This window comes from Sminthopsis crassicaudata, chromosome 5, assembly GCF_048593235.1.
Source record: "Sminthopsis crassicaudata isolate SCR6 chromosome 5, ASM4859323v1, whole genome shotgun sequence".
Taxonomy (NCBI): domain Eukaryota; kingdom Metazoa; phylum Chordata; class Mammalia; order Dasyuromorphia; family Dasyuridae; genus Sminthopsis; species Sminthopsis crassicaudata.
In genome coordinates, this window is record NC_133621.1 from 273,787,325 (window position 1) to 273,808,904 (window position 21,580).

At 34.7% G+C, this 21,580-nt stretch overlaps 1 protein-coding gene across 2 annotated transcripts in view; it reads right to left on the minus strand.

The window, feature by feature from the left end:
• Window positions 1-5,553: 5,553 nt before the first annotated feature.
• KITLG (KIT ligand) overlaps window positions 5,554-21,580 on the minus strand; it is a 119,459-nt gene continuing 103,432 nt past the window's right edge. Inside the window, exons 5-10 of one of the 2 annotated variants that reach the window (XM_074271100.1) lie at window positions 21,361-21,520; window positions 20,125-20,208; window positions 17,242-17,351; window positions 16,345-16,412; window positions 14,353-14,429; window positions 5,554-9,615 (exon numbers count right to left, since the gene is read on the minus strand). In XM_074271100.1, the coding sequence (XP_074127201.1) occupies window positions 14,390-14,429; window positions 16,345-16,412; window positions 17,242-17,351; window positions 20,125-20,208; window positions 21,361-21,520 (462 nt within the window). In that variant the 3' untranslated portion in view covers window positions 5,554-9,615; window positions 14,353-14,389. The remainder of the gene's footprint in view (window positions 9,616-14,352; window positions 14,430-16,344; window positions 16,413-17,241; window positions 17,352-20,124; window positions 20,209-21,360; window positions 21,521-21,580) is intronic. The other variant, XM_074271101.1, reaches the window with a different exon arrangement.

The following is a 21,580-nucleotide window of genomic DNA, read 5'->3' on the forward strand; positions in this document are numbered from 1 at the left end:
AATAAGATTAAGTAGATCATTGTTTGTATACTATCTTCTCCATTAGAATGTTCTTAAGGGCAAGGACATTTTTAACTTTCTTTAATCACTAGCCCTTAGTAAAGTGGTTGGTTCATACAAAATGTTTAATAAATGCTTGCTGACTGACTGACATTATCTCTAGTGATCTTTACAATATTCCTAAAAGATAAGTGTCATTTCTTCTTTTTGTACATGAAGAAATAGATGTTAAGGGATTTGCCTACCTAAGAATTATTAAATAACTACAAGAGTATTTGAAGCCAATTCTATCTGGCTCCAAGTCAGACATGCTATATTCACTATATCATAATACCTCTAACACTGTGATTAAATTAAAGACAATTGCCATAGGTGCTGCCAACCTTTGGTCAATTGACTGGCTTAAAAACTGCCTTCCTTTCAACCCACAACCCAGTATTTGAAAGATATTCAGATAAGCAGACATGTACAAAAGAACTCTTCATTTCTAGAACCAGAATCCAAATCTCTGAATCAGAAAGAGGTATAAATGTGTATAGAGGAGAGAGAGGGGAGAGCCACTGTATGCTGTCAACTTAGTCCATTGGAGTATCATTCTAACTGAATGCTTAGTATCATTCTATCACAGACACATAATTCTTCATGAGATAAGTCAGAGGAGTACATTTTTTTTTTTTGCAAATGTTTTCTCCTACATTATTTCATTTACTACTTAGAACAATTTGGTGGAGAAGTAATGTTCTGTAGTTTATAGAGTTGGTAAAACCTGAATTCCACACCCACCTTTGACACATCCTGTCTGGCTCTGAAAAAGTAGCTTAATTTATCTGTGTAACCTCTCAGATTGGCTAAAATGACAGAAAAGATAATTACAAACATTGGAGAGGATGTGGAAAAAGATATTATTGGTGGAGTTGTGAATTGATCTAATCATTTTGTAAAGCAATTTAGAACTATGCCCAAAAGGCTATCGAACTCTGCTAATAATGAGTCTGTATCCCAAAGAGATAATAAAAAAGAGAAAAGGACCCACATGTGCAAAAATGTTTGCAGCAGCCCTTTTTGTAGTGGCAAGGAACTGGAAACTAAGTGGATGCCCATCAACTGGGGAATGGCTGAATAAGTTATGCTATATGAATATTATAGAATATCATTGTTCTATAAGAAATAAGCAGGATGATTTCAGAAAAGCTTGCAGAGACCTACATGAACTAATGCTAAGTGAAATGAGTAGAACCAAGAGAACACTGTACATAGCAATATGAAGATTTCATGATGTTCAACTGTTGTGGACATGGCTCTTTTCAACAAGGAAGTGATTCAGGTCAATTCTAATAGACTTATGATGGAGAGAGTCATCAGCATCCAGAAAGAGGACTATGAAGGCTAAATGTGGATCCCAAAATAGTATTCTCACCTTTAAAATAATTTTTATCAGTGTACCAGGGAACTAAATTGCAGACCCACATTTATATTAAGGACAAGCTGGAATTGGCCCAAATCAGTTTGAGTTGATTGCTAATTTTTCAGCATGAGAAAAATCAGCAAATGAAAAAATCAGGGTTTAATTTTGATGTTGTTGTTGATTGTGTAGATTTACAAAACAGATAGAGAATACATTAGTAAATCAGATTAAATTTAAGTGTCAGGCTTTCCCCCCTCTAGAGCTGGTTAGTAAACTTTAATCAGCACATATCCCAGATTGGCAGGGAGAGTTCTCTATAGCAATGAAATCATGAGTCCAATTTAAAAAATAAATAGAAGGGGTAGCTAGATGGCACAGTAGATAGAACACCAGCTCTGAAATCAGGAGGACAGGTCACTTCAGACACTTTACACTTACCTGTGTGACTCTCAGCAAGTCATGTGACCTCAATTGCCTCCCCAAACAAAACTCACAGAAAGTTGATTAGGCCATCTTTGTGAAGGGAATTTATACACAGATCTTTTAAAAATAAGTTTTACTTTTTTCTCTCTTCCTTTATTTTTTTCTCTTACAGGTAGCTAAGTGAAACAATGTATAGAGTGTAGAGCCTGGAGTCAAGAATTCAAATTCAGCCACACTTACTCACTAGCTCTGTGCCCCTGGGCCAGTCACTTAACCTGTCTACCTCAGTTTCCTTAACTGTAAAATGAAGATCATAATGGCACTTACCTCTCAGGGTAAATTGAGGATCAAATGAGATTGTAAAAACACTTGACACAGTGCCTGGAATACAGCAGGCAATAAGTTAATTAACACAAAAATATAAACATTTAGTTTGTTCTCTTCACACCCCTCCTTTAAAGATATACATCCTTTGTTATACATCCTGACTCGTTGGGAAGATGAAGGAAGATGGATATAGGAAGAAATTTAGAAAAAAATCATACATACAAAAATTTAATTTTTAAAATATCTCATTATATACTAGACACTGCAGATCATTGACCATACTTAAGTATTCAACATTTTGGAATGGTTGGTTCTGGTCCATTGTATGGAAGAATATGCTTGACTATAAACCCAAAAGGAAGTGAGGGTGTGGGAAATGTTTAAATTTCATGCTTCAGCTAACCACTCAGGGACTGGATTTTAATATAAAAAGATTTTGAGAGGGACATGTGAAAAATTGGGAAAGATATGATTGTGAACAAAGGCAAGAAAAATAAACCCAGAACCAGTATTTTGGGAAAAGGAATACAGGTTGCAAAATCCCTAGTTCTAGGAAAAATATAGTACAGATTCTGTTTGACCGAAATAATTGAAGACCTTTGCAACCATCTGTCTAGGCCAAGCCTCCCATTTTACAAGAGGTAGGAAAGGGGGCATTTAACTTCCAATGGATCATGTGAGTTTTAAACTCAAGGAGATATAATGTTAATGATCCTCTGCCTTATCATGGTGGGAAAACTTCAGTAGTTCAGTGAAACGATGAGTAATACCATGCAGCGTTACCCAAAATGTACAGGTCACCCCAGAGAATTCTGATAAAACTTGACCCACTGGAGAAGGAAATGGCAGACCACTCCAGTGTCTTTGCCAATAAGACTCTATATAGGGTCATGAAGTCAGACAACACAACCTGTGACTGATGTATGATGTATTAAAAAAGAATGGATAAGTACAGAAACTAGACATGTGATTAAACTGAAAGAGAGAGAGAACTCCCAGATGAGAAATTTCATTCAGTGGAGGCTGGCATTTTCTCTGCAATTTATAGGCTAAGAAAGTTGCCTTAGCATGCTGATGAATTAAATTACTTACCTAAAGTTGAGGAAGCTATTAGGTCTAGAGCTAGGAAAACCTAAATTCAAACATGACCCCAGGTACTTACTAGTTGGGTGACCCTGGGAGAACTGATTAACCATTAGCCTTCACTTTTCCCAAATGAAAAATGAAGATAACATTAGCACCTACTTTTTTTTTTTTTAAATTAAAGCTTTTTATTTTCAAAATATATACATGGATAATTTTCACTCTTATAAAATATTGTATTCTAAACGTTTTTTCCTCCTTTTTTCTTACTCCTTTCCCTAGATGGCAAGTAATCCAATATGTTAAACATGTGCAATTCTTCTATACATATTTCCACAAATATCATGCTGCACAAGAAAAATCAGATCAAAAAGGAACTGAGAAAGAAAACAAAATGCAAGCAAATAACAACAAAAAATGAAAATACTATATTGTGATCCACATTCAGTTCCCATAGTCCTCTCTCTGGGTGCAAATAATTCTCTTTATCACAAGATCATTGGAACTAGTGAATCATCTCATTGTTGAAGAGAGCCATGTTCATCAGAACACATCCTCATATAGTATTGTTGTTGAAGTTTATAATGATCTCCTAGTTCTGCTCATTTCACTCAGCATCAGTTCATGTAAGTCTCTCCAGGCCTTTCTTAAATCACCCTGCTTATTGTTTCTTACAGAAAAATAATATTCCATAACATTCATATACCATAATTTATTCAGCCATGGGCATCCACTCAGTTTCCAGTTTCTTGCCACTACAAAAAGGGCTGCCACAAACATTTTACTCACACGTACTCTTGAAAATTACTATGACACCAGATAGTTGATGCCATGACATGCAAGTGAATTGGATTCAAATAAAACAGAGTTATACAAAGTCACTAACTTCACTTTCTCTTCCAGAGCCTTCTAGGTCCAGCCATGCAGAGCCAGATACATAATAGAGTGCTCTATAAATGCTTAGTCTTCTCCCTCTTCTCAAGGTCACAGTCAGTAAATTTAAGAGCTGGGACTAGAATCCAGCTCACCATCCTATCTTTAAGAAGACCTTTCCACCTACTAAACCATGCTTTCTTTCTGGGCTTTTATTTGGGACCCAATATTCCATCATTTTATTAGCAGCTTAGAATCAAGAGTCAATAAGTTGATCTTCTCAAGGCATGCATCCCCTAATTTTTCACACATATCTATGTTTCAATAAATTAAACAAAATTGAATCAAATCTTATAATTGTATATTTTTTTGCCAATTCAGATGGTTCTTATCATTTTATAATGACAATTCATATTTATATAGAATTTTCCTCATATCAGTTCCATGAAGTAGCTATAACAATTACTTTAGACCCATTTAACTTGTCCAATCTTACACAACTATTCAAAATAGAGACCTGCCTTAGGCCTTTTCACACCCAAAGCAGAGTATTACTGCATAGATAATACTGTCTTAATGAGATCACATTTAGAATGCAGTTTTGGTGAGGCTGTAATGTGGATAGACTCAAGACAATATCATATACAGTAACAATGAGATTATGGAATGATCAACTGAAACGAACTTGGCTATTATCAACAATGAGGCAATTCAAGGCAATTGCAATAGATGTGAGATAGAAAGTGCCATCCACATTTAGAGAATGATGTGGATCAAATCATAGCATTTTCACCTTTTTTGTTGTTTGTTTGCTTTTCTTTCTCCCTTTTGATCAGATTTTTTTGTGTATGTGCTGCATGTGAAATATGGAAATATGTTTATAATAACTGCCCATGCTTAACCTATTGCTTGCTTTCTTGGGAAGAAGAGAAGAAGAGAGGGAAAAAATTTTGGAACAAGGTTTTGCAAAGGTGAATGTTGAAAACTATCTTTGCATGTATTTGGAAAAATAAAATATTATTATCAATGAAAAATATTGTGTTCAGTTCTGGATACCACATCAGCATTCAGAAAAGGATACCCAGGATGGGGGATGATGATGATGATGATGATGATGATGATGATGATGATGATGATGATAATGTGTGTGCGTATACACACACACACACACACACACAAAAAAAAATATATATATATATATGTATAAAATTAAATCTAGTTTTGATGGAAGGGGGAGAAATCCTAATGATTAGAACAGTGTAAATATAGAATGGGCTTCTTTAGGAGGTAATCTTCAAGCTGTGTCTAGATTAGTTAGTATTAGGGTAGGAAATATTATTCAGGCATAGGTAACCTTTGCTGTCCTTTATATCTTAGGGTCTGTAATTCTATGATTATATGAAGAATTGTAAAATCATTAATGACAAGACCATCTCACAATAGTGCATAAAATTCTTTATTTAGAACAATAAAGTATATGTATATATAATGTAATTTCAAATTCAAACCAGTATAAAAAAAAAGAGTCAGGACATAAACCTATTTTAAAAAGTACACATACGGTATATACACATACACATCACATTTTACAAACTTCTTTGATTTAATTAACCTTCAGTCATAACAAACTATGCAGAGTAGTGTTGACATACATTTACATTAGAACTCCAATCTAAAACAGAACCAACAATATACCTGTGCATCCATCGAAAAGGATTCGGGGTCCTTTTTTTCAAGCACACTCATTGCAAAAATCATGGCATGTGGATATTGTGTGCAATCCTACACTAGCACTTGATAGTGTAGGAGACTAGGATTTTCTGATTGGGGAGATATTGTGAATCTTGCAGCTCATGAGTTAAATAACTGAAAATGGCACTGTGTTGTTAGATCTTCCATTCAACAGCTCCTGTGCTTAAATAATAATAATAATAATAATGTAAAGAGAAAGCAACCATAGTGTGTATGTATGTATGTGGTGATAGAAATACACAAATATCTACATAATTATATAGATAGATATGCATTTTTGCTTAGTAAATATTTCAGGATCTCAGAAATGGACTTTTTACAGGTATATTTGCTTGTAAAAAGCCCTCATTGTGAAATTTAAATACTCTTATTTGTCTCCTAGAACAAAGTATTACCAATTCTAATGAATATGTAATTCAATATTATAATAATGTTCCTTAGAGCACTCAAGCTAAAAAACTCATCTTCTTCTCCTCCTCACACCTTCCATGGTACCTGGCGCATAGATGCTTAAAGAGTGTTTATTGATTAATTGACTGATTCTAAGGGAAGTTTCAAGGTGGCACATTCTGAAATTATATGAAGGATGAGTTGACTTAAAAAAATTCTCTCATTTTCCCATTTGAAAAAACAATAATAACAAATGGCCAGAAAAGTAATTTACGGATTAGTCTGTCCCAAATTGATTTTAAAATATCTTCTGGCATTTTGGATTTTATGTACATCCTACATTTTAGGCTCTTAGCTTTTTTAATAACATAAAGATATTGAAATGCATAATTTGGTGGGTTTCCAAATGTTAAAACATACATTAAAGCAACTCTTCCTGACTGCAAGATCTGAAGTGCACTTGAATATCATGATGCATTTGTAGAAGGTGATCCAAATTGTTCATTCAAGAAGAGTTGAAAAGCCATCACTTGTGCAAATAGTTATCCAATTTACCTTAGGTAAAGGTGAATCTTGCTTTGATTAATGGGCCCTTCTTACATTCTAAACAAAAACAAAAATGATTCTGGAAAGTCAGCATTTTATATAAGCTCCAGTACTAAATACTATACATGAAATTGTCATCTCTATTTTTCTTTTCTTGTTCTGTGCTAAAGACAAAGAAATGTGGAAGGACTAAATGTTCCAGTAAGAAGAAATGTGGATGACACACCTTTAGGGAAATGGTATAGGGACAGCTGTGAATGAGAAATGAATTTTTTTTCCACTGAAGGTTTAAAATTAGATTGAATCTTGTTGATAAAATAAATGCATCACAAGATCTTCCAAAACACTTTGATTTACTAGAAACAATCTAAATCTTACCTAAAGGAAACTTTTTAAAATGACATTTTACCTTATAGTATGGCATGACTACTGACTAGTTCAATAACCAAATGAACAGAAGTTTCTGATATTTGAGATTGGCAGTGTATTTAAAAAAAAAAAGTGTACTTCAGTATTCATTCTGGATCATTTGGATTTCACTATTCAAGAACCATTTAGTCATGGGGCTGATTTCTTTACCAATCTAGGTTTCTCAAAATAAGGTGCAAAGCTTTAAGGGTCATACACAAAGATCTTCAGACCTTCTGAAGCTACTTCAAAAGACAATGTAATGATGGGATAGGAATGTAATAGGAAATCGCAAGGTGCTTTCCCAGAGATAGATGTCAGCTAATTCCAATAATGCTGTGTGCTCTCTATTTCGTCAATTCTGGACTATAATAGTGAAGCTATGCATTTGCTCTACAGACAGGCCTGTGCCCAACTAACTAGCATCAAACAATTATACTCAACATTGTTTTACTGTTAAATGTATCTAACTGTCTTCTAAAGCTTGGAGAATTGGGCAGTCCATACAGTATTGCCCAAACTGAAGATTCCAACCACCATAGAGACTTTCTGACATTTTGATACAAAGGAAGGAAAACAATGACTGTTTCATGTCTTTTCTGGGTCAAGAGGCCACTTTGTCAGTGGCCAGTCTATGGGGATCATTATACTGTTGTTCCAATCATCAGCTTGGAAGGATACACTTTTGGCTCCATTTATAGCTTTGTGGCACATTAAATCATTCTCTCTCTTTCTCTCTTTCTTTCTCTCTCTCTTACACACACACACACACACACACACACACACACACACACACACACACACACACATCTAAGAGGGGAAAAAAAAACTAAGAATTAATTGTTCATTGGCTTTAATTAACTGTCTGCCTTTTAGAAGATGGAACATATCATTAGAAAGTCTTTTCAAGACACTTAAAATCCTAGCTTAAAATAACTAAGGATCCATATTATGAAGGGCTCTGGTATAGGGAGATTGGATGGTTGATTTGGTACTAGACTTGGAGTCAGGAAATCCTGAGTTCAAATTACATCCCTGACACTTGCTGGCTGTGTGATGCTAGGGCAATTATTAACTTCTATGTAAAGGTGCAGATTTTGTTCTAAGAATCCCCGGTGCTGACAAAATCACTATCCTTTGCCCTTCTTAGCAACATTTGCCAAATTTCTCCAAAATATGTCCTAGGCAGTCATGTGTTTTCTACAGCAAGCCAACATGCAAAACTAAATAAAGCTTTAAAGCAAAACAAAACAAAACAAAAAACCCTCTCAATTATACCCTTAATGAATAGTGCCAAATCTTCAATAAATGGATATTTTGAACATGACAAAGACTACGTTAGCTAAAGTTTCTAGATTCCTTGCTCTTTTGCAAAGGCCAAGGTTTTGAAATCAATGTTTAGGGCTGTGTTAGATAATGAATATTCTAAGCCACATCCATGTTCCTCCCATAGCTGCAGTTTTAAGTGGGATCTCCATACATTCAGCAGTTTCTCCTAAGCCTCTCTTTGTGTAAGGTTTCTAGAATATATGTATATAAAATGCTCTAATATATTTTGGAAACATAACTATACACACCATAGTGGTTATCAAAAAAGGGCGGATATCACCAGGGGCACCAAATGTCTTCTTCAGGTTGGCCCCTTCTGATATTCAGTGCTGAAAGCTTCTTCATATGATCACTTTTTCAGAGCTTCTCCGTGTTGTGATAGTATCACCAGTCCTAATTCAATATTAACTTCCCCTGCATGGAGAGCATGGACAGCCAACCATGTCAGATTATCCGGTAGGCTTTTTTTTTGAGATGGATAAATATGATATTCATTGGGCAGAGAAAAAGACTGGTTTCCATGTCATGTGGTCCAAAACATGAACCTAGGTTCTGTAAGACTAAAGGCTGGCATGCTACCTTCTGCATCTCTCAGATTTCCCCTCTTCCCATAATAGTGTCTTTAAAACTCTGCTTTTTAAAGCTTCTCTTTCATTTTTTTATCTCCACAATTCAAGCTCGAGGCCATTTCTACAGACCAGGTTAAGCTGTGGGATGCAGATGGCAATTGAAGGATTAGAACATATAGATGTTTGGTAAACTACAGTTGCTGGAGGCATGCGGATGGTGCATGGAATCCAGGGAATGCAGGTTCCTTTCCCGACATGAGTTACCAGTTCTAAATGAGACGGCAAATCCCCAAATTCTTAAAATAGAGTTTTGCTCCATGCATATTCTTCTTTGCAGATGATTAATTCAGCGCTGGTTTCACAGTAAGACACTTTGTCCCCATTTCTGAATCATCATTATGGAGTCATGGGTTGCAAGTACAGACAGAGACTGAGTCTGTCACTCCAGACAGAATATGAATTTGCTTAAAGCTGCTTCATTTATGAAGCAAACATAAAACTGTTACCCGCCTAGAGGAGAAGGAGGAAAGAGAGAAACGTTGTAGTATTTCTGTTTTCTCCATTCTTTTCATTCTTGATTCAGAAGTAGTCAGAAAAATCTTTGTCAAAGTTATTTTACAAGGGTCAGCAATCACTCTGGCTCTCATTTCTTTAAGAAGAGCTAAGCTAAGAAATATCTGAGGGTATCACCAAAAGTCTTATGCAGATTAGACATAGACATAAAAGAAAGGGAGAGGGGGAAAAGTGAGGCAGTAAAAATGTGTGTACAAGGTAAGAAGAATAAAATATCTCTTAAGAAAGAATGCCAGAAGATCATCAAATCAATTTCCTTAGCTATTACTCAGAAGATGCCAAAGCTTAGAGGGATTACTTAACCTGATCTAGACAATATTTCTCCCTCTAAATCAATTCAATAAATATTCATATCCTTATTTTGTGCAAGGTACTACAGTGCCTTGGAATTTTAAGATTTAAAAAATTCTAAGATATACAAAAGAGTGAGGAGGACAAGATAGCTAAGAAGTCACGGGATGAATCGAATATTGCCTTCAACATGTACTACCTATTTGACAATGTTGTTGTTTAGTCATTTTAGTCACATTCAATTCTTTATGCCCCTTTTTTGGGGTTTTCTTGGAAAAATAGTAGAGTAATTGGCCATTTCCTTTTCCTCAGCTCATTTTATAGATGAGGAAATTAAAGAAAATTTACCCAGGGTCACACAACTAATTAGTGTCTGAAACCAAATTTGAACTAAGATTTTCCTGACTACGGGCCTGGCACACTAGGCATTGTACCACCTAAGCTACTTCCAACAATGACATTTAATCAGAATTAGGTCTTGACTAAAAATTCAACACTTCTTTTATTGCACTATCTATATCTTGGTCCAAGATGAGGGAAGGATGAGTCTAAGATTGGTACCTCTCAGCAAAATCTCTGCTAGAAAAATGTAGGTTTCATTTCTTCAGTCCCCAGAAACACCTAAGAAAAGAGCTGTTTGAGGCAAAAAGATCTACTGAACCATTCCTGAGCCTATTGCAGCAGTGACTGATCCAATATTTGTGGGGAGGCAGGGGAGAGAGAAAATCAGATAAAGATTCTGATTAAGATTCTCCCCAAGTGAATTGAATGTAAACTGTTAGCACTACTGTCTATCTACCCAGGTTACTTGTACCTTCGGAATCCAATACTTAACGTGCAGCAAGAAAACTGGATTTACACACATATATTGTATCTAGGTTATACTATAACACATATAAAATGTATGGGATTGCCTGTCATCTAGGGGAGGGAGTAGAGGGAGAGAGGGGAAAATTTGGAAAAATGAATACAAGGGATAATGCTATTAAAAAAATTACTCATGCATATATACTGTCAAAAAAATTTATAATTATAAAATTAATAAAAAAATAAAAAAGATTCTCCCCAAGTCCTGCACCATGGTAGATTTTGTCATGAGGCAGCATGCTTTTTTATATATTTATATTTATGGTTGAAATCACACTTCTTCAGAGTGGTTATGAACTATAGAACTTTGGCTTCATGTTTGACATTTTTCAGCTCTGATTCAATGTATTTGTATTTCCTTTTCTACTACTCACCATGTGTTTGTAAAACTCTTAAGTCATTCTACAGTAAGAATCTTGTAATTTGAATCAGAGAATGTGGGTTAAAATCCCACTTCTGCTACCTGTGGGACATTCTGGTTTATTGTGAGGATCAAATGAGATAAAATATGGAAAAAGCACTTAGTATGGTACTTTGCACATAGCAAGCACAAATCATAGTTTGATTTATTTGGTTGACTGAACATATAGAGTTAAGAAATTAATGGGAGGGGGTAAAGATATTGGTGATGCAACTAAACTTTAAAAGCGTTAAAAAAGCGTTTTTTTAGAGAGCTAGTTGGTAAGCTTTTACCAGTACACCCTTGACTACTAGCATGGTAACCCTAATTCTAATTCTAAGTGTTTATTCCTTCCCTCCTCTCTGTAATCAGGCTTAATAGAACAGTATACTTCTTTGACCTTTGGTCATTCAGGTAGGCTCTGAACTAATGTGCTCTCAAATTTTCTTAGTTTTCACAACTAAGAAAAGCTATGATGTTAGTAATAGTAATAAAAGCTGACATATATAACTCCTTAATGTTTACAAAGCTCTTTATACATTACTTCATTTACAGACTTTTAAAAGGTTTTATATTTTGGTAAGTAAATAGGTTAAAATGTTTACTATTTGGTAACAAACTACCCAATCTTAAGATCCTACTATCTCTCCCTGATTCCTTAATTTTTAATCTATTCCCAATCTAGGCTGAGCTAAGGATTTCACAAAAAGGTGTCACTGGTTTCTGTGGGTCTGACTCTTTGAATGAATATGGTTCTAGTTTCCCCATGGCAGTAGGGGATTTGGGCTTGCTTTATTTTGATTCTCAAGTTGTTAAACTTGCTTAAAAAATAGTCCAGCAATTTCCTAATTGATTGCTTTACACAGTCAGAAATTCACAAAGTCCTAATTTCGAATCCTTTCTCACATATTTACTAGTTGTTACCCTAAAGCAAATCATTTGCCTCAGTTTAAAAATAAGAATAATAATTCTTAACTTAAAATTTTGTTGTAAAGTTAAAATGAGTTAAAATTTGTAAAATGCTTTGCAAACCTGGAAGTGCTATATAAATGTATTTATTATTAGTAGTAGGCTAAATATGTAAGAGAAATAGTTGAGGAAGAAGTGGATATTTTAGGGAGAATAAAAAATTTGGAATTAGAGAGAATGGAAAGAAATCTTGGAGAATAGAACATTCTTTAACCTTAAGTGGACAGACTTTGATAGCAAAAGGAAGAAGATTGAATGTAAATTCAAATGCCCTAGGAGATCAAGAAAAAATTGTTTTAATTGTTTTTTATTGCTATTGCTATTAGAATATAAGTTCCTCAGGAGTTAAGAATGTCCCCAGTGTCTCTCCTGGTTACTGTCATATGCTTAAATGCTTGGTGATTGATTTTCTTTTATAAGATAAGAATACTTAAGCATGTCTAGAAGTAGGTGAAAATAAGGTCATGGAAAAGATTCTACTCCACTATTAAGTGCCTGCTATGTATATGAATATGAAGGAGCTATAGAACAATTCATGGAAAGCTATCCCTGAAGACAGCAATTACTGCGTTCAAATTCTTCTCTCTGTCATAAACTGTGTGACCCTGGACTAAACTTTCAGTGCTTTAGGCAACTCCCCAACATCATAAGTTACAAAATTCAGAACATACCTTTCTATATTCTATTCCATAAGTCAAAGGAGGAAGGTTTATTTACAAACAACGTTCTGGAGAAGACAGGCAAGAACAAGACCCAAAATACAAATGGAAGATTTAAGTTTAGAGGAGAAACATATCTTTTCCCCTTAGTCTAGAGGGTGTCTAAAAGATTACAGCAAAACAAATGCTGAAGAGGTTTGATTATTTTTCTGTAAGAGAGAAAAGTTATAAGAAGAGAATGGGACAATTATGGCAAGAATTTAGAATTTATTGTGTATATTATGGTGATTGTTCAGAAATCAACAGGAGATGGGGGAGGGGGGAAGGGGAGGACAGACAAATAGGTATGAAGTAAAAAAGAGACAGAATTGGTCACTGGCCAAGTCTGTAGCACTGTGTCTTCCTCCCATGGCGGTCTTGGGGCCTGGGAGGATGATCCGAGAAAATGGATGGGGAAATAAATAGTCTAAGAGTTAAATCAATCCAATTTCTCTCTATTCCTTGACCTCAGTGTTCCCTCAACCTGTCTCACACACTACTCAGTTCCAACTAAAGTGGCCTCCTAGGCTTTCTGCCATTTTTGTGTCTTTGCACAAGCAGACCTCCATGCGTGGAATGCTACTCCCTCCTCACCTCCACCTCTTATATATAACCTCTCATTTCCTTCAAAATCCAGCTCTGCAGCCACCTCCTACACAAGGTCTTTCCTAATCTTTCTCCCTCCTGAAATTATTTTGTATTTACTTATCTATGTACATAGAGTCATAGATCAAGAACTAAAAAGGAAGTTTAGAGGTCATTGAGTCCAACCATTTTAAGCTTTTGAAGGGTGAAATGACTTGGCCATGGTGCTGGAGCTACTTTGTAACAGAGTCAGAGATCCAAACTCCCATCCTGTGCTACAAGCTCAGGGTTCTTTCCAAAGCACTACACAAGCTAGAACTTTGTAGCAATTCCCGTTGCTTTGGTGTAGTGGGTACCTAAATGAGGTCTATTGAATAGGATTGGATTTTGGATCTTCCATCATTTTGTATTCAAAATATTCTACATTATAATTAAGCACACTTGCTTTTATCAGGGAACACATACTACCTGGGAAGGGATCTTTTGAGCACTGTAGCATCTACATGAGAATCAACTACCTACCTATAAATTTATTATTCTCCTGCTTAGAGCTCTTAACTAATTCCTAGTCCCTTAAATCTTAATGCTCTGTCTTTAGAGATATTTAGAGATGTCTTAGAGAAGATGTAGCAATATTACTTATATAAAAACTAGCCACTAATCAGGACTATATTTGCCTAATATTTGTGACTCCAAGCTCACAAGGAACAAATTAGACATGCATGACTCCAACAGGAAACAGCTTGAGTTTTAAAAATTGTATTTAATTAAATCAAGGACCTTTTAAAATCCTGATCCTAACATTAGCCAATGGGAGGGTAGATACTTTTTGTTAAGCCTTCCATCTTGTCATGAAAAACTTACCGTTGTGCAAAAGTAACAGTGTTGATACAAGCAACAGTTACACTTCTTGAAACTCTCTCTCTTTTTCTTGCAACATACTGGGGATAAAAAAAAAAAAAAAACAATAGAAAATCCTTATTTGCTTTTGGCTGCAGATTCTGGAGAACACCATGAACTGATCATTGTGGAAGTATTGTTTATTGTGGGTTTAAGCACAAAAGATTGCAAAATACAGCAAGCTACAGTTTGCTCTGAGTCAAAATCCCAGTTTGCCACTCTGTTAATATTTACTGATCACCTATAATGAGCTGCAGAGTAATCTAGTCACTGTGGGTAGGCAAAAGAGACAATATGCAATCCCTGTCCTAAAGGACACCTGGAAAGGCTCTGTGTGTGTGTGTGTGTGTGTGTGTGTGTGTGTGTGTGTACATTTAAGAAGCCATTATTAACATAGGCAACTCCCAGGTAGGGAAACTTTTTTCATTAAGGCAGATTGGCACATATTCTACAAATTATATATTCTTAGGTACTAAATGACTTAACCAGACAACACATGGAGCATAGTAGAGAGGCTAGCCTTCCACTAATTCCCCATTCATGAAGAGTGCCATTCTGCCTCACATATATAAAAATAAAAATTTCAATTATTAAAAAAATGGAATGAAGAAAAAGGATGATTATATTTGCACAGGGTTAGCTGAAAAAGGCATCCTGGGGCAAATTCTGATTAAGGTCTTGGAACAGGAATTCTTAATCTTCTTGGTGTGATGAATCTTTTTGGCAGTCTTACAAAGCTTAGAATAATGTTTTTAAGTGTGTATGACAAAGTATACAGGATTTCAAAGGAAATTCATTATACTAAAAGAGATATACATACACACATTTGAAATACATCACAATCTCTGAGGTTAAGAACTTTCATCTGTCTTAAAGGAAATGATAGGTTGTAAACTCCTTGAGGCAAGGTATTTTTTTTTTTTCTTTGTGCCTCTAGTGCCTATCTCAGTGATGTGCACAAAGTAGGTAGCCAAAAAATATATACTGAAGTGGATACTGAAAGTTATATATAGTGCAGTGCTCTATTCACTATACCAAGCTGCATTATAATGATGATGATAGGCCAATGGGAGGGTTCTTGTTAAGATTTCCTTCTTGTAAAAAACTTGTCATTGTATAAAAGTGTATTTTATATACTTCTTGAAACTCTCTTTTTCTTGCAACACACTGAGGAATGTATTATACAATATAATGTAATAATATAGAAATATAATTCATGAGAATTAATAAAATATCTTTATCTTATTAATTATATAAAATTCACTACATAATGAAGTATGTATATATATATTCATATTATTAATAAAAACTATAATACTATATAATTATAGCATTTATGATACCATAGTAGAAAATTATATTATAGTATCCAATATTAATGATAGTACACATTACTAATTATATAACGAAGTTATAGTGTTTTCTACTAAAATTACCTATTAATATATTATTATATTAAAGTATCACATAATAATTATTCATTATTATTATTAGAAATATGAAGCCATTTTTAAGTTCCTGAATAGGAAAATGGCATGCTCAAAGTGAGATTGAATTAGATTATTATGAAGATGGCATAAAGGACAGTAATGTTGGTTTATGACAATGATTATTATGTACTAGGGTGGTGATTCAAGTCAAGGAAAAGCAAAAGCAGCAGTGAAAAACTTGGACATACAAAAGAGAAACAAAAGAGTCAAATATAACTCTTCTGACGTTCTGAGATTATATTTGAACTGTAGAAAGGAAGCTGATACACTCCAATAGCTGATAAGTTTCAAAGGCCAGGAAGCCAGCAACCTATGACTAAGTGAGAGGTCAAGTTGTAAATGTGAATTCAGAAAGATGGTAAGTGAAACTACATGAGACAATGTGAATAAGGAAGAGGACATGAACACACACAGTCAAAGTATTTGCAAAATAGCAATAATATGTACATTTGGTAAAATAAATTACCTAATCTCATTATCCTCTTCATTAATCTCTCTGTTGTCACCTTCCATTTTAAGACTCATTTGTTTTTTCTGAGAAAAGAACAATAAAATACAATCAAACAGAAATAGTTTTAAAGGCTGGAAAGTTATAGAAGTAAATGGCATGTATCTTTGATGCTCTTAATGCCAATGATACTCTTTTTTCATCATGTAATAGCATTTCTTAAAGAGTTATTAATAAAGAAAATACTGTTTTATTTTATTGATTCAGTATTTTTAGACTTATTTCTGAGAAAAAAAACAATAACACAATCATACAGAAGTAGTTTTAAAGGCTGGAAAGTTAAAGAAGTAAGTGGCATATATCTTCCATATTTTTAATTCCAATGATTCTTTTTCTATCATGTAATAATATATTTTTTAAGATTTTAATTTAAAATTAAGGAAAAACACTACATTATTGATTCAGTATTTTTAGAAACAAGGAGGCTGCATCAACATATTTAAAAATATGATTAGGATTCAAATTAAAAGGTGTTTTGAAAACTGACAAAGAGCAACTTGTAATATACCAAGATATAGTAAGGGATGGAGAGACATCAATGAATATAAACAGCATATAAAAATTTCTATTTAACTTTGAAATATTATTTTAAAGTAAATACTTTTTGAAAATTCAATTCAGACATATTAGAAATATCCTTCATCTTCTAAGCATATACCAGGAGAGAACCTTTATAAATATGGCAAGTGGCAAAAGAGAAACTCACTTGAATTTAAATATATGTCACATAAAGAATGCAAGTAAGAAGCCACTAGTTTACTTAGTAGATTCTATTTTGCACAAAATAGTGGCTGATTGGTTAAGCCTTTATTGAGATGAACATAAACCGTAAATTGGGGGGGGGGGTTTCCTTACCTTCCAGTATAAGACTCCCAGAACAAAGCCAATTACAAGAGAAAAGAATGATGGCAACACAATGGCTACCCAATGCACACTTGAGTCTTTAAAAGGAACTGATGACTTCCCTGTAATATAAAAAAAATGCCATGTTACAGACATGTTGGAGATCATTCCACCATGATGGAGGTAATTACTAATTTCCTTAAACTATTCTAATTTAATTATGTTTAAAGTTTTAAAGATAATTTTTTCTTTACCCACACAAACGTGGGGCATACAAACCATTATTGAACTTGGGATTCATTATACAGGTGGTTCATTTTTAATCACAGTCTTAGAAGTTGGAGGCAGAAGGCACTTTAGAACCTATCTATTCTGAATCCATCAAATCATGGGTATGATGATACCCCCATCCCCAGATGGGGAAACTGATACCAGATAAGAGACTGGAACTTAACTACATTGGTGAGAAGCAGAGGCAAGATTTCAACCACTATTTATTGACTATTTAGTTGGGTTTGGATCTGCCTTGAAGCCTATTAGATTCTTCCATGGTATATTTTTAGTAGAAACTCAGTATTGTTGGAGAAACTTGTATATCCATGGTGTAGGAATGCCTGCTGCTCATGAGAATCCTGGTGACCTGGTGGTCTGTTTGACATCAATTCCCAATTGCTAATGAGTAGAAAAATAGTAATAAAAATAGATGATGTTTATGTAGCACTTGATATGTTATTCTAGTTGATTCTCACAACAACACAGTTTATTATTATTATACCCATTTTACAGAGAAGGAAACCAAGGCAAGTAGAGGTTAAGAATATGCTCAAAGTCACATAGATAATAAATAAATGTCTGAGGCAGGATTTGAACTCCCTTACACAAAGTCTAGCATACCACTTAACTGTCTATGACAGAATTTAAATAGCATTTCAAGATAAATATTAGCTCATTTTATCCTCAAGACAACCATCGAAGATAGGCTTTATTAGTATACATTTTATAGGTGAAGAACCTGAGACAGGCTTGCCCAGTTTCATCCTGTTTATAAATATTCAGTTGGATTTGCACTTAAATATTACAGACTCCAGGTCCAACACTTTATCCAGTAAGCAACTTTTCCCATTATTAAGGTGAAGGATTAGAGAGATTTAAATGCCAAGGAAACTTTGGAATAATATGGACTGCCTCCTATTTGCCAATAAATATATATCATCTCAGAGTACAAAGGAGTGTTCTTGTCCATGTCACTCCACGATTGTACTCCTGAGTTTCCTTTTAGTCAAGCCTGTGACCTGTGACAAAAAGATCTTTTCCCATGGTTTCCACATGGTATCCCACAGATACATCTCAGCACATTTCTAAAAAGTTTTCACAGAAATGAGAAAGTAGAGATCTTGGCATCTTGACACTCTGCCCTCAGGAGGAATAAATCATTCCCAAATAATTAAAACTGATGTTAAAGGATGCCTATGGCTCTTGACTGAGAGGGAAGGAAATGACTTTCACTTCAAGAAAACGATTTAATTTGGATGATTTGCAAATTTCTTGATCAGCATCCAATTTCACTTTGGCAGAGCTCAGACAGCTGTTTAGCAGTAAAGCTTGAGTTTGGGTTTCAATAAGCAGCTTGCCACAGCCAAAAAAGTGGAAAAGGGAATTCTTTGTGTAGCCCTCAAAGCCCAGAAAAAAAAGCAATGATCTTGCAAATGGACCACATGTGATCTTTGCCTGGATAGCAGTACTATGACCAAAGGCACTCCCATAAAATGGGGGGGGGGTAATAATAATAACCTGTCTGTGTTATTGTGTTACTCAACTAGAATAACATAGGAAGGAAGGAAGGAACGGGAGAAAGGAAGGGAGGAAGGAAGGGAGGGAGGGAGGGAGGGAAGGAGGGAGGGAGGAAGAAAGGGATAGAAGAGGGATGGAAGGAGAGACGGAGGGAGGGAGGGAGGGAAAGGGGGAAAGAGGGGAAGAAAGGGAAAGAGGGAAGAAAAGAAAGAAAGGAATGAAGTGAGGGAAGGAAGAAAAAAGAAAAGAAGGAAGGAAGGAGAAGGAGGAAGGAAATAAGGATTTATTAAGCATCTACATTGTGCTAACCACTTCACAAATATCATCTCATTAATCTTCACAACAATCCTGAAAGATAGATGCTATTATTATAATCCCCACTTTATACTTGAGGAAACCAAGGCAGACAATGGTTAAGTGATTTGTCAGCATCACAGAGCTGGTGAGTATCTGAAAAAGTAGGCTTTATGAAGGAAGGGATTATTTTACTTTTGCCTTTGTTTCTACCCACAGCACAGAACCCAAAGTTTAGCAAAATTTTACTGAATTGAATTGATGAGTTGAAGTTAAAGTCAGTCCGTAAGATGTCTTTTTTTTTAAAGTTTTACAAAAAAGTACATAAATTCTGATTTTTTGAGATGCCAGAAATTTCAGACAAAGCAGCATATTTTTCTTCATGTGGGTAATTGGTAAGAAGGCAAAGTTCTCAAGTTCTACATTAATAAGTACAAATAACCACCAACTAGGTTGACATAGTCTCACATTATAGAATTTCCTCATTCACACGAAAACAGGATGAAACATAGAAAACAACATGTAAACAAATGGCATCTTCTCTAAAAGGAATTGTGTTCTTTAAGATGTTACTAAGATTCTCTAACTAGAAAATCACTGGCAGTTTCACAATCCAAATTACTCTAAAGGGCAAGTGCATTTTGAAAGGCCAGGAATGATTATTCACATGCTGAGGGGCATCAACCCAAAGGACAGTAACCCTATTAGTGAGTTTTCCCAATTGTGGGACAATCTCATTTAAAGCTCATGCAAACTCCTATGGAGGCTAATTGGAGCCATGCATGCATCAGATCAGATATTCATACTTACTATTACTGCTACTGCTGTCATTCCTAAGGGAGCTGGCTGCAACGGGGGGTAACAAAAATGGTTTTGTGACATTGACCCTGAAATCTAAATAGAAAGCAACAATGCGTCAGTGTTGCATAGCGACTCACGTGTATTTCAGTGCTCCTTAAAGGCGAAACTCTAGACGACAAATTAGGTAGTATTGTGCTGGTCTGGTGCCTTTGGATCACAGATTTGGAGCTTCAAGGGACTCTAAAAGCCATTGAGCCCAACACCTCATTTTATGGAGAAGGAAACTAAGGCTCTAGAGTCTACAGATTTAGAACTTTTTATTATCTGATTACACTGGTCTACTACATGAAAAAAACCACCATAATCATTATTAGAATCAGCACAGATAATTTACCCATCAGTAAAGATTTTCAAAATTATTATAGATTTTATATATTAAAAATATATTATCAACTTATTTTATATATTAAAATATTATGTACAGTGTAATTTTATAAATATATACACAAATATGCATGTATTTGTAAATGTGCATATTTACATTGTATATATGTATATGTAGAGATGTGAAAGGATGTGTATATTTGTATGTATATGTGAATGATATATTTTTGTGTGTGTGCAGATTGAATAGGTATCTGTGCATGCATGTGTATGTGTCTGTGTATATGTATGCATTAGTGCAGATATATGGGGTGGGCATATGTGTGTATATTATATATTAAAATATATATGTAACATATATATATATTTTAAACACACACACATATATATATATGTGTATATATATGTGTGTGTGTGTGTGTGTGTGTATATATATATATATATATATAATGTTTGGAGGTGTTTTTGTTTTTGTTTTTGTTTTTGTTTTGACACTGAGTCTCTGTACCCATCGAACAGCCTGGGTGGATAGAATAAAAGCTTCCTTATCTCAGAAGCAATATAAAGATGGGTATTGAAAAAGGTGACAAAAGCAAGATATTTACAATTTAAAGGTAAATTCTAAGCTAAGATGGGGTGGAGAAACAAGTGGCTTTTAAATATGTGTGCAAGTCTTTCATTTTATTAAGTTGGCTTAGAAACCAATATAGCTACCATTTTAAAATAATCTGCTGTCAAGAATGGCTGATCTAACCATGTATGTATGCACTGGCCATGTGTAGGTATGTTTACAGAGATACATATCTCTGGGGATTGAGAAGCTGCTGTCAGAAAGCCTTTTTTTCCGACTTTCCTTCTTACCTTTCTCAGGCCTTATTGTTGAAGGCAGGACACAGTTGCTACGCTCAGGTATTTCTTCAAGTTCCTTGAAGGCATTGATGGATTTATTAAAGAAGCTAAAAAATGTTTCGGGAATGAACGAGCCTTCTTTATAAATGTTGTTATTTTGTTTTCTGAAATTCTAGAAGAAAAAAGCAATATTACTTGACATTACTCAAAATGCTATTTTTGCTCAATGTAG